This window comes from Liolophura sinensis, chromosome 4, assembly GCF_032854445.1.
Source record: "Liolophura sinensis isolate JHLJ2023 chromosome 4, CUHK_Ljap_v2, whole genome shotgun sequence".
Lineage (NCBI taxonomy): Eukaryota > Metazoa > Mollusca > Polyplacophora > Chitonida > Chitonidae > Liolophura > Liolophura sinensis.
Window position 1 is genome coordinate 13,565,284 of NC_088298.1, and position 15,303 is coordinate 13,580,586.

The following is a 15,303-nucleotide window of genomic DNA, read 5'->3' on the forward strand; positions in this document are numbered from 1 at the left end:
TATCAGATAATAACTTGTGTGTTGACTATCAGATAACAACTCACATACTGACTATCAGATAATAACTTATGTGTTGACTGTCAGATAATAACGTATGTGTTGACTATCAGATAACGTATGTGTTGACTATCAGATAAGAACTTGTGTGTTGACTATCAGATAACTTATGCGTTGACTATCAGATAATAACTTGTGTGTTGACTATCAGATAACTTGTGTGTTGACTATCAGATAATAACTTGTGTATTGACTATCAGATAACAACTCACATACTGACTATCAGATAATAACTTATGTGTTGACTATCAGATAATAACTTGTGTGTTCACTATCAGATAATAACTTGTGTGTTGACTATCAGATAACAACTTACATATTGACTATCAGATAATAACTTGGATGTTGACTATCAGATAATAACTTGTGTGTTGACTATCAGATAACTTATGCGTTGACTATCAGATAATAACTTGTGTTTTGACTATCAGATAATAACTTGTGTGTTGACTATCAGATAACTTATGCGTTGACTATCAGATAATAACTTGTGTGTTGACTATCAGATAACTTGTGTGTTGACTATCAGATAATAACTTGTGTGTTGACTATCAGATAATAACTTGTGTATTGACTATCAGATAACAACTCACATACTGACTATCAGATAATAACTTATATGTTGACTATCAGATAATAACTTGTGTGTTCACTATCAGATAATAACGTGTGTGTTGACTATCAGATAACAACTTACATATTGACCATCAGATAATAACTTGGATGTTGACTATCAGATAATAACTTGTGTGTTGACTATCAGATAACTTATGCGTTGACTATCAGATAATAACTTGTGTTTTGACTATCAGATAATAACTTGTGTGTTGACTATCAGATAACAACTTACATATTGACTATCAGATAACAACTATCAGATAATAACTTATGTGTTGACTATCAGATTATAATTGAAGTTAGGTTGCTAGGATACAACATTTTAGCTACCCTAAATGACCTAAACTTTCATCTATGACTAAGTTGTTCATTTTTTTCTAGATTCTGGGAATTGTATTAGTTTAGGGAAGATGCTTTGAGAGGTGTTTGGAAGATGCATGTAGAATGATATCCTACTGGGAAAATGTAACTTTTAGCATCAGAAGTACTATCTTATAACATTTATTTGCCTCCAAAAATGCTCATTTGTTGTTGAGTTATTCAAACCTAAGGTGTGTTGTCTGTCATTGGCTCCTGCGTTTGTGATGATGTTTTATAGGCAAACTCATGATGTAGATGTATTACAAGAAAATATGGTCAATCAGGCTTTCAACGGATAAAGGTTGCCATTGTACTCAATTGTTTAACAAAGGAAAAAAATGCCCAACTAACCAGCCAGTGAAGAAAGACTTCCCCTCCGGGAGAGTCCAAAATAGACGCTAGGTGAGGACTGTCCTGTGAGGGAGTGGGGCCCTGGGCTCAGGGCACTCCCAGAGTAGTTGTGGGCCTCCGTCAACTGGGAGCGGATGATATTCAGACTTCCTGGTGACGGCGGACTGAAAGCAGACAGACGATTTCTAAACATGAGAGATCACTTCATACTAACTACTGAAGAAACTCATAGAAGAAGGTTTACTTATTAATATATTAATGTATTTATTTAACTGGCATTTAATTATGCCACTTATTTGCATGCAGGTACACCTGATTCAAAGCCCACCTTTTACCTTGAACACAGTTCATACAACTGTTTACCTCTAGATTCCCCTCAATTCTTTGGAGACGCAAACTCCAGCTACAACTGCAATGAAATTCATGATACTGTACCTTGCATAAAAATTAAAATAACTGTAGCTATTTCACTACACTGCATGAGTTTAAACCTAAAAGTTCCCTTTGAACTCACTTCCACTTCCCAGCATGCTGACGATAATACACTGTAGTTCCCTGTGGTACAGGCATGATCCCAAGTAATTACAAATTGAAGCAAAAGTCTAATTTGCCATACGACTTTCTTGATCTGACACACTCTCAGCTGAGCTTTCTGTTCTGTTACCAGTGTGCTGTGCTGATATCACACGTCCACGGTAAAATATCTTTTCGTCTTTACAGCTGTCCCAGTTCATAAGATGCTGCCACTGGAAGACACTGGTGAGCAGTCTGATATCAAGAATTCTCTAGCAACAATCTCGAACCCAAGGTCACCCTGTCCTCAAATGTCAATGTGTCAGTGAGGTCAGAATGGAATTTCTTATCCCTCGGCAAGCAACCAGTTACTGTATATTCACTCCCACACAAATTCTCTCTTATGGTCTTAAGGTTAAGGTCTTGTGCAACATCACACATGCTCTGAATACTAAGTATGCTCAGTCTTCCTGTTGGCATTTATAAGAGCGTAGGGCTTTGTCTCAGCATGAATATGTAGGTTTGAGTCTACTAAATTAGCAATGCTGGGAGTGGAAAGTTGTGAGGACTCCCACATAGAGTCTTATGGTCACTAAATGCATCCAATTATTGTGACACCAGGGGTCAAAACCTTTTACTATGAAACATTGTCCCCCCCTGGAGATTTGGCCCACGGGGAGGGGGGAGGTCAAAGCCATTAAAATGCCTATTTAAGTGGCACATCACAACATTAAAGGGGAATTGAAAGCATATAAATAATCTCCCACTGAGCAACAACTATTGAGAAACTCTCCCCCCTCACCCTATGAAGAGACAAATTAAAGGGGCTACTGCACCCTCCAACCCCATAAAACTCTAGATATTTCAAAGAATGAGGAAAGAGAAGACAATTATCTTTCAATTTTCCACTCCATTGAAGGCTGTATTAATCTCCACCCAACACATGAAACCTACTTACATCCTGTGCTGTTCAACACAAAGCACTCACAAATGATGATTAACTAACCACTAGTATAGCAATGTATGGGATCAAAGAGAACAGAAACCCTCCCACATATATTTTTTTATACCACTGTTATTTCAGCGAAGTCTTTGTTCAAAGAGAGCAGCACTGGAATCAACTGAATGCTCAGTAACTTGTCCTTCCCTCTTTTATCCATTTTGGTGTCAGAAGTGACATATCACATACGTTTTAATAATTATCATAGAAAAATTTCAATCACAGGTCATTTAAATCTGCCCTTTAACTGTTACAATACACTTGTAACATGAAAAGATAATATAAAATTTCCAAAAAAAAAAAAAAAAAAAAAAATCATCTATACTATAATAAGCCATGGTTCAGTGATATTTGTATGTGGGAAAACTCATGTAATGTCTGTTGCAATAATCCCATGGTATAAAGGAGACTGGCCACATTGGAACAACTTCTATTTAACATTTTACACTAAGGAACAACTTCTATTTAACATTTTACACTAAGGAACAACTTCTATTTAACATTTTACACTAACACTCGTTATTGTTAAAGACAAAGGCAAACTGAATTGTGCACTTTGCATTCGGGCAAAGAGATCACATTTCCAGTGGAGCTTCCTAAGAGCCCCAAAATGTGCTACAGAATGATAAAATCTCACCTTCCCGCAGACTGAGGACTTCTGGGAAGGGTTCCCGAGTACTCTCGCGAGGTGTCAACATGTAGACTTCCGTGTGAGGGCATCGTGGCTGGCCCGTTCTGCGTAATATGCTGTTGGCCCCCAGAGTGAAACTGCTGGGTCTGGTAGTTGTATTGCTGTTGTTGTTGTTGTTGTTGTTGGGTATGGTACTGGCTCTGAAAATTCTGCTGTTGTTGTTGTTGCTGATGATGATGATCTCGCTGAAGGGTGGAGACCTGCACCGGCTGGTTCTGGGTGTAGTTATGGTGTTGCTGGTACTGTACCGTCTGAGACACCACCCCTTGTCTGGGCAATGTGGGTGTTCCTGGGCGGCGGAAAAACACATCCATTTTCATAACATTCAAAAAAAGCATGCACCATAGTTTCTGAACTGCAGAATGAGTTCAAAGTGGCAACAGATATGTTGCTTTCTGCACCTTTCATACTGTTACGTTTTTGTAATCTTGGGAAGTTCTTGTACTTGTGGATTGGTTTGCGAAAAAACACACATGATGTAACAACTCTAAACTTTCATCAATTGTTTGAGCAAAGGGATCACAATCCTCTCAAAACGTGAACTGAACAGGAAGTAATGACACTATCAAATGGCAAAATGTCATAACAGTACATTGAAATAATCTAATATGTCAGCATGGAAAACATCAAAATGAATTTAATAACATTTTCAAGTCAGCAAGTACACTCATTGTCTGGCCCCCATGTTTACACAATGGGGAAGTCTTTATACCTCGGATTTCCTGTTATTAGGGTTATTTCACAAAGTTTATTTGTTAATTAGACGGATTAATATGTTAATCAAGCACACCATTGTTAATACTGTTACACCACACCACATAAAACCCAAACATTAATAATACCATTGTAAAAAAAAAAATCAATATGAATATAATTTCACATGCAGCATTCAATGCATATGCATGGAATAAGCATGTTCAAAATCATCTCAAGGTTTATTTTAATATACAATACACATTTGGAATAGAGAAAAATCCACATAAAAATTATTTGTGTGGCTTCAATGTAACATTAGAGCTGAAACTTCCTAGTAATTAGTTTTTTTATCTTAATTGTTACATATAAGCTAGAATGTTAGTGCCAGTTTATGCCACTGGCTAGAACAGTGCAATTACGTATCAATAACATGGTGTCAACAAATAGCATTGCAACATGTTTCTTGCAGATTTGCACAAATTTTGTTGATGAATCCATCTTAACAAATTGTGACATACCATGTGATGGTGGTATGTGTTCAAGTGAAAATCACTGATTAGAGGTATTTGCCCAAAAATAAATGCCAAAAAACAGGTAACACTTGCATCAGCCCAAAAACTAGCGTGTTGGCTGAATGTGCAAAACTGTTGTCACAATACACAACGATGTACACATGTAGCAATAGGCATACACAAAAATAAGTATCACAAAATAGGCTTGCAAAAACTGTGATACAGTTAATTGTGAAGGATTTGAAATGGTTTGGGTGGAAAGACAAGAACTTATCTTAGAAAATACTCAGTTAATCATGTCTTCAAACATGGGCTAGTTCCAAGCTTCTAATGAGGTAAGTTTTTAATATATATACAATATATACAACATTTTTCCAATTTGAAATGGATCAGCTCATTAACAGAAAATAAAATTTTAAAGTTTCAATGCAACATTTCCAACTTTTATTCTGGATGAATGTAATAAACTCGCTCCCCATATAAAAACTCAGGACCACTGATCAAAGAATTTAACTACAATTTTTTCTTCAAAATGATGACTTGTTGCACACTGAATTTGTTCTATGACAAATGCTATAGACTCTAAAATTTATTTTTACAATTAATTAAAAATTACATATAATACATCTAATTTTTCAAGATAAGTGATGAATTAAACGTGAAGAAAGACTTGTAGTGATACCTGTGGTCTCTCCACTCATGTCCTCTGGGATGGATGCATACAGAGGATCGTGGTCTGAAAACCGTGACTGGTGTGAGACCTGCGACTGCAGAGGTCGCCTAAAATCATGGCTGTGCGCAGGGGCAGAGACGAAGGCGGGTGAAAATTGGCTTGATGGGGAGTATGGCGCTACATCAAAGACAGGCACACAACTATGTATTAGTACAACCAGGCAAGAGCAGCTTAAAAACCCAATCTCCACAGCTGAACAACCCAACCACATGTACTTGAGAGTTAAAACCTCTACAGGAAAGTAGTACCGCCTGCAGAGTTTGGATGATGAAGCAATGTGACTTTGCTGGAATGATTTGAAGCCAAGAAGCACATATCTAAATATCTGTAAACATGCCAAAGGTGAATCAATGAATTTGATCATTATCTTCCTGACTATGCACATGTACATGCTTCAGGCGATTTAAGAAATGACTGATTTAAGAAATGCCTAATTTAAGAAATGACTAAATTAAGCAGGCGCCAATGTCAGACACATGCACATGCTACAAGTGATTTGATGCTGAACAATTGGTAGCACAAAATAACAAAGCTTCATCAAACTTTCTTACCTTACATCTAACAGAAAAATCATATTCAATTTTCCAACAATCCAAAACAATAACAGGGCTTGTTTTATATTAATATATGGCTAAGTTGTTAAGATCGATACTGCTCCAGTCCATAACACCCCACTAATAACACATATCCTTTCCCTGAAAAATTAGCAAAGTGAGCTGCCCCATTTCACCAAGAGGTGTCAGGGAACAAACCTAAACTAAACAACTACCACTGTCTTTCTATGAAGCTCCAAAGCATGCATTTTTCTACATTCTAACTCATGCAGAAACACAAGAAAGTTCAAAACACAAAATAATGATGAGAGAATGGTTGAAAGAGAAAGAGATTTTGAAAGAGGTAGAAAATAATGGTTATATTTCTGCAAGATGGTGTCAAAGTGGTGACAAATCACTTATCATGGAAGTGAAATTTACTAAACATGAAATTTGAAGTTTTAAACACAAAAAACCTGTTATACTGACATCTAGATGTCCGAAAATACCAGGTTTGAAAAAAAGTGGCCAGAGAATAAGCCACATGCAAAATATGTGCATCTCGAGAGAAAAAAAAACACTAGGATTTTCCAAAAAAAAAAAAGCAAAATTGTAAAAATATCGTTGCTTTCTGGGTATTAACCAACCAAGCTGGATGTCAAGCAAATAAAGCTGTTCAATCAATTCGGCTGTAGATAATCGGACAAGCTTTCTCAAATCAACGGGAGCAATTCTGAATGCACTGACGTTCAAAACACGAAAAAAGGGATGGAATAGCAAAAGTGAAACATTACAAAGTAGAGTGGCAAAGAAAAGATATCCAAAGCACTGAAAGTTTACCTTGGTTTATATACGGAGTCCGGGGTGACACAGGAAAAGGTGGTGTTGCTATGGCAACAAAAATGATACGAAACAAAGAAAATGACGTTACTGAACACATAGTGACTAAGTGTAACTATCTATAAACTCAAAACTATGTGCAGTTAACAAATGGAAATAAGATCTACATGTACACAATCTAAACCTAAAAAAAAACCACCATGATATATACTACATACAACAACACTGGACAATTTGCATATTCCACTCAATAGTGTACTAAAACTGAAAATGGAGAAACATCTTTACAATTTCTCCCACCTAACCAATAAATAAAATTATATGACAAAATATTTGACAAAATGCAAACTTGATTCATGATGCATAATTAATAAATCAAAAGAAATGTATTCAGATAAAAAAAAAAAAACATGCCCTCGAAAAGCAAGCAAAGAATTAAGAAACAATTGCATAACAATTTAATCAAAAATGCACAAAACATGCAAGTCTGTACAATCTAGCACACATGCCTTGTTTAAAAGCTTTTCCTTTTTTAAGGGAAGGAGGGGGGAGCAGTGTTTCAATTATACTTTGAAGTCTGATATATCTTACAATGTAGTCTAGATCATCTGCTTTATACTGTTGTCAAATACAGGGGAGGGGAGGGGAGGGGAGTGGGAGGGGAGGGGAGTGGGGGCGGATGGGGTAACTCTCATTTCAGAGTTATTTCTGAAATAAGGCCATGCAATGCCTTTCAACAAACAGGATAAGGGCAATAAATTTCAAAGCATTTAGGATGCAGTTAAAAGGAAGTAACACTACAGTTTCTATAAAACCTTTTAAGGCCAGGTACTGTACTAGCAGCCAAATTCAAGCTTTCGCTAGCCAACGTGTAACAAATGTTGCAGCCGCTTGCAGAATGCCTGTGGAAGCTAAATCTAAGGAAATCTACAGTTGCATCAAGACAAAATGTGTAGACCTGCTGCAAAGAAGTGGGCAAAGTTACAAATCCAACATGCTAAAATAGGACTTTAGGGATCAAAATTGTTGCAAGTTCTAGGTTCTTATATCAGATTATTGGATTCTTTTTTAATAACAAGGCATGTTTGTCAGGTTGTGAGAATAAAAATATAAAGAAATTCAACAAAAAGACCATGCCAACAACTACAACAATTGCCATGGCAACTAAGGTTACATGCCAATCCCCTTACCTGGTGACGTAGGGAATCCTGGTGTTGTTGCACGAGGGCTGGTAGTTGTCACGGTAACTATGCCAGCATTGTCAGGTTCAAGTACTTGAAGGCCAGGACCAATGGGCATCAGCGCGATGCTCTCAGTTTCCTCGGTAACGAAACGCTTTTCCCGCGGTGGTATGGCCGCCTGAACTTGTGGCTGCTGAATCACTTTCTGTCCAGAATGAGACTGATAAAAAAACAGTAACACTAGATACACTCTGGACACACAGAAAAAGTATTACTGACAGTTTAATACTATTTCATAATGTTTAAAGCAAATTCATAAAAATATGTTTCCAATAAAATAACACATGTATATATTGAGGAAAGTGCACTGACATTGGGGCTCATTTGCTTCCTTAGAATGTTTTCTCAAACAACTGAAATATTTTCATACATCCATGCTCTTTCTTGGTAGGCAGAAATCAAAGCACCAATTTGATTGTCAAATATTATGACGATATGTGTTATTACTACTGATGGTAATAGCAACAGATATTGTCACAGAAACCATCAATTGATGAAAACATTAAATTTTGAGAGCCTTTAATTACACTAAATAGACATATTTCAATAACCAGCTCAGTTAAGTTGAGCACAATACATGCCATGCCAGTGTTAACTCAATCAGTAGGAAAATAACACACACACAAAAAAAAATGTATAAAAAAGTTAATCTAGAGATTATAAAAGAAAAAGAAATCTTTAACACAATCAAGATATGGAGTGATTGCCCCCTTGATCCAACAGCACTGAATACATGTACATGCACCTGGCTTGTTATGTTAGTTTTAAGAAAATGACGGCATCGTCAAATAAATGCTGTGCCACGTAAAATAGTGAGTGTTTGAGGCTTAACATCGTGCTTAACAATTTTTCAGTCATATGACGATGAATGGGTCCTTGTAGTGCATGTAATGTGATTCCCTGTTGCAGGATGGATTTCCACTACTCTTTTATCTAGTGCTGCTTCACTGAAACGACTTACCAAAGGTAAGTAAGCCACACCGACCGAGTCATTATACTGAAACGGATCAAGCAGTCGTTGCACTGTCCCCTTAAGGCTGAACGCAAAGCGAGGAAGTTACAACTTCCTCTTTTATGGTCTTAGGTGTGGCCAGACCCAGGATCGAACCTGGATCTACCCCCTCCCGAAGTGACACTCAACAAACTGTGCTATCGGGGCCTGTCTCCATATAAAAGAACACACAGCTAAGTGTGTTATACTTGCAATGTAATTGTGCATTCAATTACTAGATTAAGGCTTGATGCCATACTTAAGAATATCTCCCTTGCACAATGTCCATCAAATGGTTGGGAAGGTCTGCCAGCAACCTGTGAATGGTTGTGAGTTTCCCCCGGGCTCTGCCCGGTTTCCTCCCACCTGAATTCTGGCCGCCATCATATAAGTGAAATATTCTTGAGTACGGGGTAAAACACTAATCAAATAAATAAATAAATAAATAAATAAATAACTAAATCAAATGTGTGGGTATATATCTGTACTTGTACATGTGGTGAAACACATTCATTTACTATCCATCTGCAAGTGTGCAGCTGTATTTAGGAAATCAGGGCTTTCTTTCTTGTACACCTAGTTTAAACCAAACATCCTTCTCTACCTATTACGGGTAATAGACCCAACCAATGTGGTGATATTATGCTAAGGAACTTTTAAGACAATAGACGGATTAGTTCAGCTGGAACCAGTATGGGGGTTGCTAGAGACACCTGGTCTGCAGGCTAATGAATCACTTGACCCCGTGACATACAGCAGGGTTCCTAGTCCACTATACCCAATACATTCAGACTCCATGGACTATGTCACATGTCCACTGCTGGATATGGCTTAATCGCCAAGTATATCTTCTCACAACTGTAAACTGCATGTACTTAAATATAATATATTCATGTACATGTAGAGCATCCCACTTGTCTGTTTCAAAACTGTTACCATGGTTTCGCCATCGAAAAAAATCAAGTCCATGCCAAAAGCACACTGGATTCACCGAAGACATGGTTTTAACTTACACAGGCAGGAATGAATACACCAAAAAAAAGTCTGCCTGTTTCAGTGCTGTACTATATCAAAGCTTTTCAAAAAATGGCAATGCGGTTGTTTAGCAGATTATCCTCCTAATGGTGCTGTCTCACTGAAGTATCATGCCAAAGACACAAGACATGACACTCTGTTCAGTTATTGGTCATTCTACCACACACTTGATTTTTGACATGTTTGGTCACATGGTTCTTTTCTTGAGCAGCAGCAAATGGGTAAAAATAAATCCTTTTCTGATGGTACATGTACATGTATGTGGGGAAGTTTACAATATATCACATGATGGGTAGGATATATCCACACCCCACCACCAACACCACTTCTCAAACCAGCCTATTCAAAGGATCTTTATCATTCACAGAAGAAACCAAGATTCGAGGAAAAAAAATACAGGCAATGGAATATTTGGTGTTCTTCCTCCCAAATCTATTCACCTATTAGCCTGGAGTTTCCAGCAGGAAACATGTGCCGCTGGAGAACATGCTGACATTTGGGGACAATTCCACACAATAGAAGCCTTTGACGAACTTAATATTTCCCAGACAACCTTTCCTTTGACCTGGGCAGACTGACAAATGGTACAGAAGGGTGGAACCACAAAGGGTCACAAAAAGGGCAGGGTGCCTGCAGAGCTAGCTCATACTAATCAGCTGAGCTTTTCACAGTAAACAATTAGTAACTATTCTGAGTGTAAATTTTGTTCATCCATGAACTTAATTATGGATCTTTTAAGCAGGGAATGCATACACATGAATGCATACACATGAATGCATATATAATGAATTTTTGAGAATGTAAAAACTATCTTGAGACCAGTGTGACTTCTAGATCTCAAAATGCTCATAAATCAATGTATTTTTATATGTTCAACCAACAGATGTCCTCCAGCACTAAAGTCCAACTATATATTACAGTGCTTTGGATATTCACATTACCCTCAAGAATTTCTTTCACTATTACTTGAATCAAACAAAGACTGCAGATTTAAAGGGGTTGTACATTGAAAAAAAAAAAAAAAAAGGGTGTATGAGCAGAAGAGAAACATCACTCTCCACCAGATCTAAGTACATAAAGAATTACTGCCAAAGTTTGGGTTAAACCCTTGACAAGCAAATAAACTCACTTCTGATTGGATTAAACAGCAATCCACCCTGGGAAGCTAACACGCCAGCCCTGTTGGAGAATTCAGGGTGGAGCCTTTGCTTTGGGTTTAAGTCATTCCCATGAGAATCAAGACACTGATAAAGCACACAAAAAGGACGGGTCAGGGGGTGAGATGTATAAATTAGGTATTCTTTAGGACAACCAAGAAATTTATATTTTAATGCAATTTGAAAACTACAGGTGGCAGACTTAATTGTTTTAGAGCTATGCTTACAATACTGACATACAAAATGTGTATCAGCGAACTTCAGTACTGTGCAGATATGCAAAGTAAAAGTGCCATGGAATGGACAGTATGGTCTTGAAAAGGCCTGGGGTTCTACCCATACTTCTTGTGAATGTTTACTTATGGGTTTGTTTTCTGCCAACATTCCAATCCTGTTTCTGTATGTACAAATCATTTCACATGCAGACAAGGCCACTGTATGCAAAATAAACAAATTGCTATAAAGTAACTTCCAAAGTATCATGGCAAACCCAACTGCACATGTGCCACATCTATGTGATAAATGTTTCACGTCACCATCTGTGTCATAATTCAGTCACGTGAGTTACAAGTCACTGCCTGTTGAATAGATACTGTCACAGCAAGAATGATTAATTTGAATGCTTTGCTTGGCAGGTCGTAGGACAAAGGATACAGTGACAAGACAATGGGTCAATCAATGCGAAGAACTGTTAAAACAGTGGCTAAGTGATGACTGCTCCTAAGAGCAAATATAAGCTTAAATGATTGGATTACATGATAATCCCCACACTGGGGACTTCACAGGGTTGCCAAGTACCCTGGGTTATGTCATTCCCAAGAGAATTGGGTTTCAGGCATTAAGAGGCATGTGGAATGATGGGGGTTAGGAGTGGGGATTGATGGACTGCGGGTAGGGGTTTCGAGAAAGGGCTACTGGGTTAATGTTCCTAACAGAAATGCATAGAAAACCAAAAATCTAGTTTCTAAAGCATTACATGCTGTCATAATGTGAAACAATTTCTATTTTGTCTCTTTTACATGTATGTTGTACATTGAAAAAGAGCTAATAGACAAATGCAACTGTTATGCACTAAGTTAAAGCTCAATGTAAATTAAATATGTGCACTGTTCTCTATACATAACACTACTGTCAAACACAGACATTGTTTGACTGCATGTTGCTTAATACCATACTCAAGAAGTTTGCGCTGATAAGATGACAGCACAACTGAGAGTAGGTAAAATCCAGAATAACAACAATAGTGCTATAGGAAAAGGCAATACTGCACTACCTGTACTTTCATGTGACATGAGGTAAAGGCAAGAAAGAAAACACTGAGTTTTCAAATATGTTGGCGAAAATGGACATGGTCTTATTACTTTTCCGGGGTCTCCATGGCCGAGTTGGTTAACACCCCAGCACGGTGCTATGACCTAGGAGCCTCTCACCAATGCGGTCACTGTGAGTTCAAGTCCAGCTCATGCTGGCTTCCTCTCCGGCCATGCGTAGGAAGGTTTGTCAGTTACCTGCGGATGGTCGTGGATTCCCCATGGACCCTGCCCGGTTTCTTCCCACCATAATGCTGGCCATCCTTGTATAAGTGAAATATTCTTGAGTACGGTTTGAAACACCAATAAAATAAATTAATAAATATTACTTTTCAACTGAGGAAAAGAAAAAAGAATTGTTACAAATGTAACCAAGAGTGAACCTTCAAGCCCTAAATAGTTTCTCCAAATATGAACATCTTTCCAGCTAACATGTGTTATGACTTGCTAGATGCACTGGACATGTTTTCAAAGATCCATGATAATTCCTGTTTCAGAAGAGAGTACATCCCAGAGATTCTTCCAACAGGGCTTTCTTGGAAATTCTCCACTCTGAATGTTGTAAATGACATATTCCAGGTCTGTAGGAACAGGATATCTGGGTGTCCACATCCAGAGTCTAGTATCTGATGACAAATGGGATAATCCAAAAAGTACTGAACTGACTGTAAAACTCCACAACATATGCCATGCCTAAGAAGGGTGTTAGAGAAAACTGATCTCCACATCAACAACATTAGAATTTTACAGCTGAAGAGTTCACCTATGCTTAAAAAAGCAAAAAAAACACCTCCATATAAGTAGAATTATCTAAACAATCATCCTACAATTGTGAATTTGTTGATTTCAAGGGAGAAACATGCGTGCTTGACCTGATAATCCACGGTGGCATATCAATATGCAATTGTATAAATATATAAACTGCATGAAAAATTCCAAAAGGCTTTCATTTAAATATTTATGCTCTTGCACAATATTAATACTCTATGTGATTAGTGTTTAATTTTTACATCAAATTAAAATTTCAAATTAAGCCCCCCTTTTTTTTTTTTTTCGAAATTATTGTTTCACACTTACATAACACTGACATTTTCCCCCAGGAAAATCCTACCACTTCCTTGAATGATTTCCATAAAATTTATCCCTATATGCCACACTAACAATTCAGATAGTGACACTTACCCCAGTTTATACATCACCCAATCACCCAAACTTCTGTACACCTCATTCTGAAGGCCTATCTAAACCTGAAAGCGAGACACTATTGGCAAACCCCAAAGTGGGACATTACTGGCACGTGCTGCAGCTGTGCAGAGAGTGTAGTCATCGCCATGTCACACCCTGTGCACATGAACAGTACCTAAACCACATGCCTGTCTCACACTACAGCGTCTGTAGGTATTGGATTGTATACACTCTCCAGACTCTCTCTCTTTCTCTCTCTCTCCAAGAAGAAAAGATACACCTATCTCAACGTAAGTAACGACTGCACATCAGCTGCCCGCCACACAGCAGTGCTTGTTTCACATGTGGCTCCAGTCCAGTCAACGCCTTGTTCAGAGTTTAAAATGTCCACTGACTTGGATCTACCTACCCAGCCCAGAAGAATGACCCTGTCTCCAACAGGCTGCCTCATTCAGATTGTACCCCTAAACAAGTCTGGTTATCAGGGCTGGCTGAATTAACCCCAGCTGGTACAGTGGGAAGGAGGGTGATGATGGTGATGGTGGGGAGGGTGGGGGGGGGGAGGGGTGTAGAGCGGGGTTGAAGAAGCTTTGATACCCAACCCTATCTTAATCTGAGAGTTTGCTGGAACCAGTGAGGGTGCTATAAATGATACCATGATTCATGGGTTAGTGGCAGTTTATACAGGAGTCTGAGGCAATCAGTAGCAATATTGAAACTTCAGGCATTCCAACAAGGATTTATACAAATGTATATACATGTACTACTATTACTCTGGGTGTATTTGTTATCAGTCCAAAAACAAGCCGTACAATAGAACAGTCGGCACCATGATACTCCTTCAATCAATGGAGATTTCCCAAGGTGCATAACTGGACAGTTCTTAATTCCCTGAATTTTGAGGAAAAAGTGCATGTTCATCATAGCTGTTACACCATGCTAAATGCGGATGTCTTCCAATACTCAAAGCCCACTGTTATGTGAAAGGCTTACGTTAAAAGATACGTCAAAAATCTGATCAATCAGACTATGTTGAAAGGTATTATCCAACTGGCTGACCAACCAACAGACGGTAGCATGTTAATTATTATCCAACTGACTGACCAACCAGCCAACCAACAGACAGAGACAGACCAACCAACAGACAGACTAGTAGCATGTTAATTATTATCCAACTGACTGACCAACCAGCCAACCAACAGACAGAGACAGACCAACCAACAGACGGACTTGTAGCATGTTAATTATTATCCAACTGACTGACCAACCAGCCAACCAACAGACAGAGACAGACCAACCAACAGACACACTTGTAGCATGTTAATTATTATCCAACTGACTGACCAACCAACCAACAGATATGTTAATTATTATCCAACTGAATGACCAATCAACCAACAGACAAACTTGCAACATGTTAATTATTATCCAACTCACTGATCAACCAACCGACAGGCAGACCAACCAACAGACAGAAAGA

At 38.1% G+C, this 15,303-nt stretch overlaps 1 protein-coding gene across 12 annotated transcripts in view; it reads right to left on the bottom strand.

The window, feature by feature from the left end:
• LOC135464639 (tensin-3-like) overlaps positions 1 to 15,303 on the bottom strand; it is a 185,125-nt gene that overhangs the window by 3,692 nt on the left and 166,130 nt on the right. For 10 of the 12 annotated variants that reach the window (XM_064742105.1, XM_064742104.1, XM_064742106.1 and 7 more), the window contains 5 exons: positions 8,095 to 8,305; positions 6,905 to 6,952; positions 5,481 to 5,648; positions 3,537 to 3,879; positions 1,387 to 1,550 (listed from right to left, as the gene is read on the bottom strand). In XM_064742105.1, the coding sequence (XP_064598175.1) occupies positions 1,387 to 1,550; positions 3,537 to 3,879; positions 5,481 to 5,648; positions 6,905 to 6,952; positions 8,095 to 8,305 (934 nt within the window). The remainder of the gene's footprint in view (positions 1 to 1,386; positions 1,551 to 3,536; positions 3,880 to 5,480; positions 5,649 to 6,904; positions 6,953 to 8,094; positions 8,306 to 15,303) is intronic. The other 2 variants (XM_064742102.1, XM_064742103.1) reach the window with 2 other exon arrangements.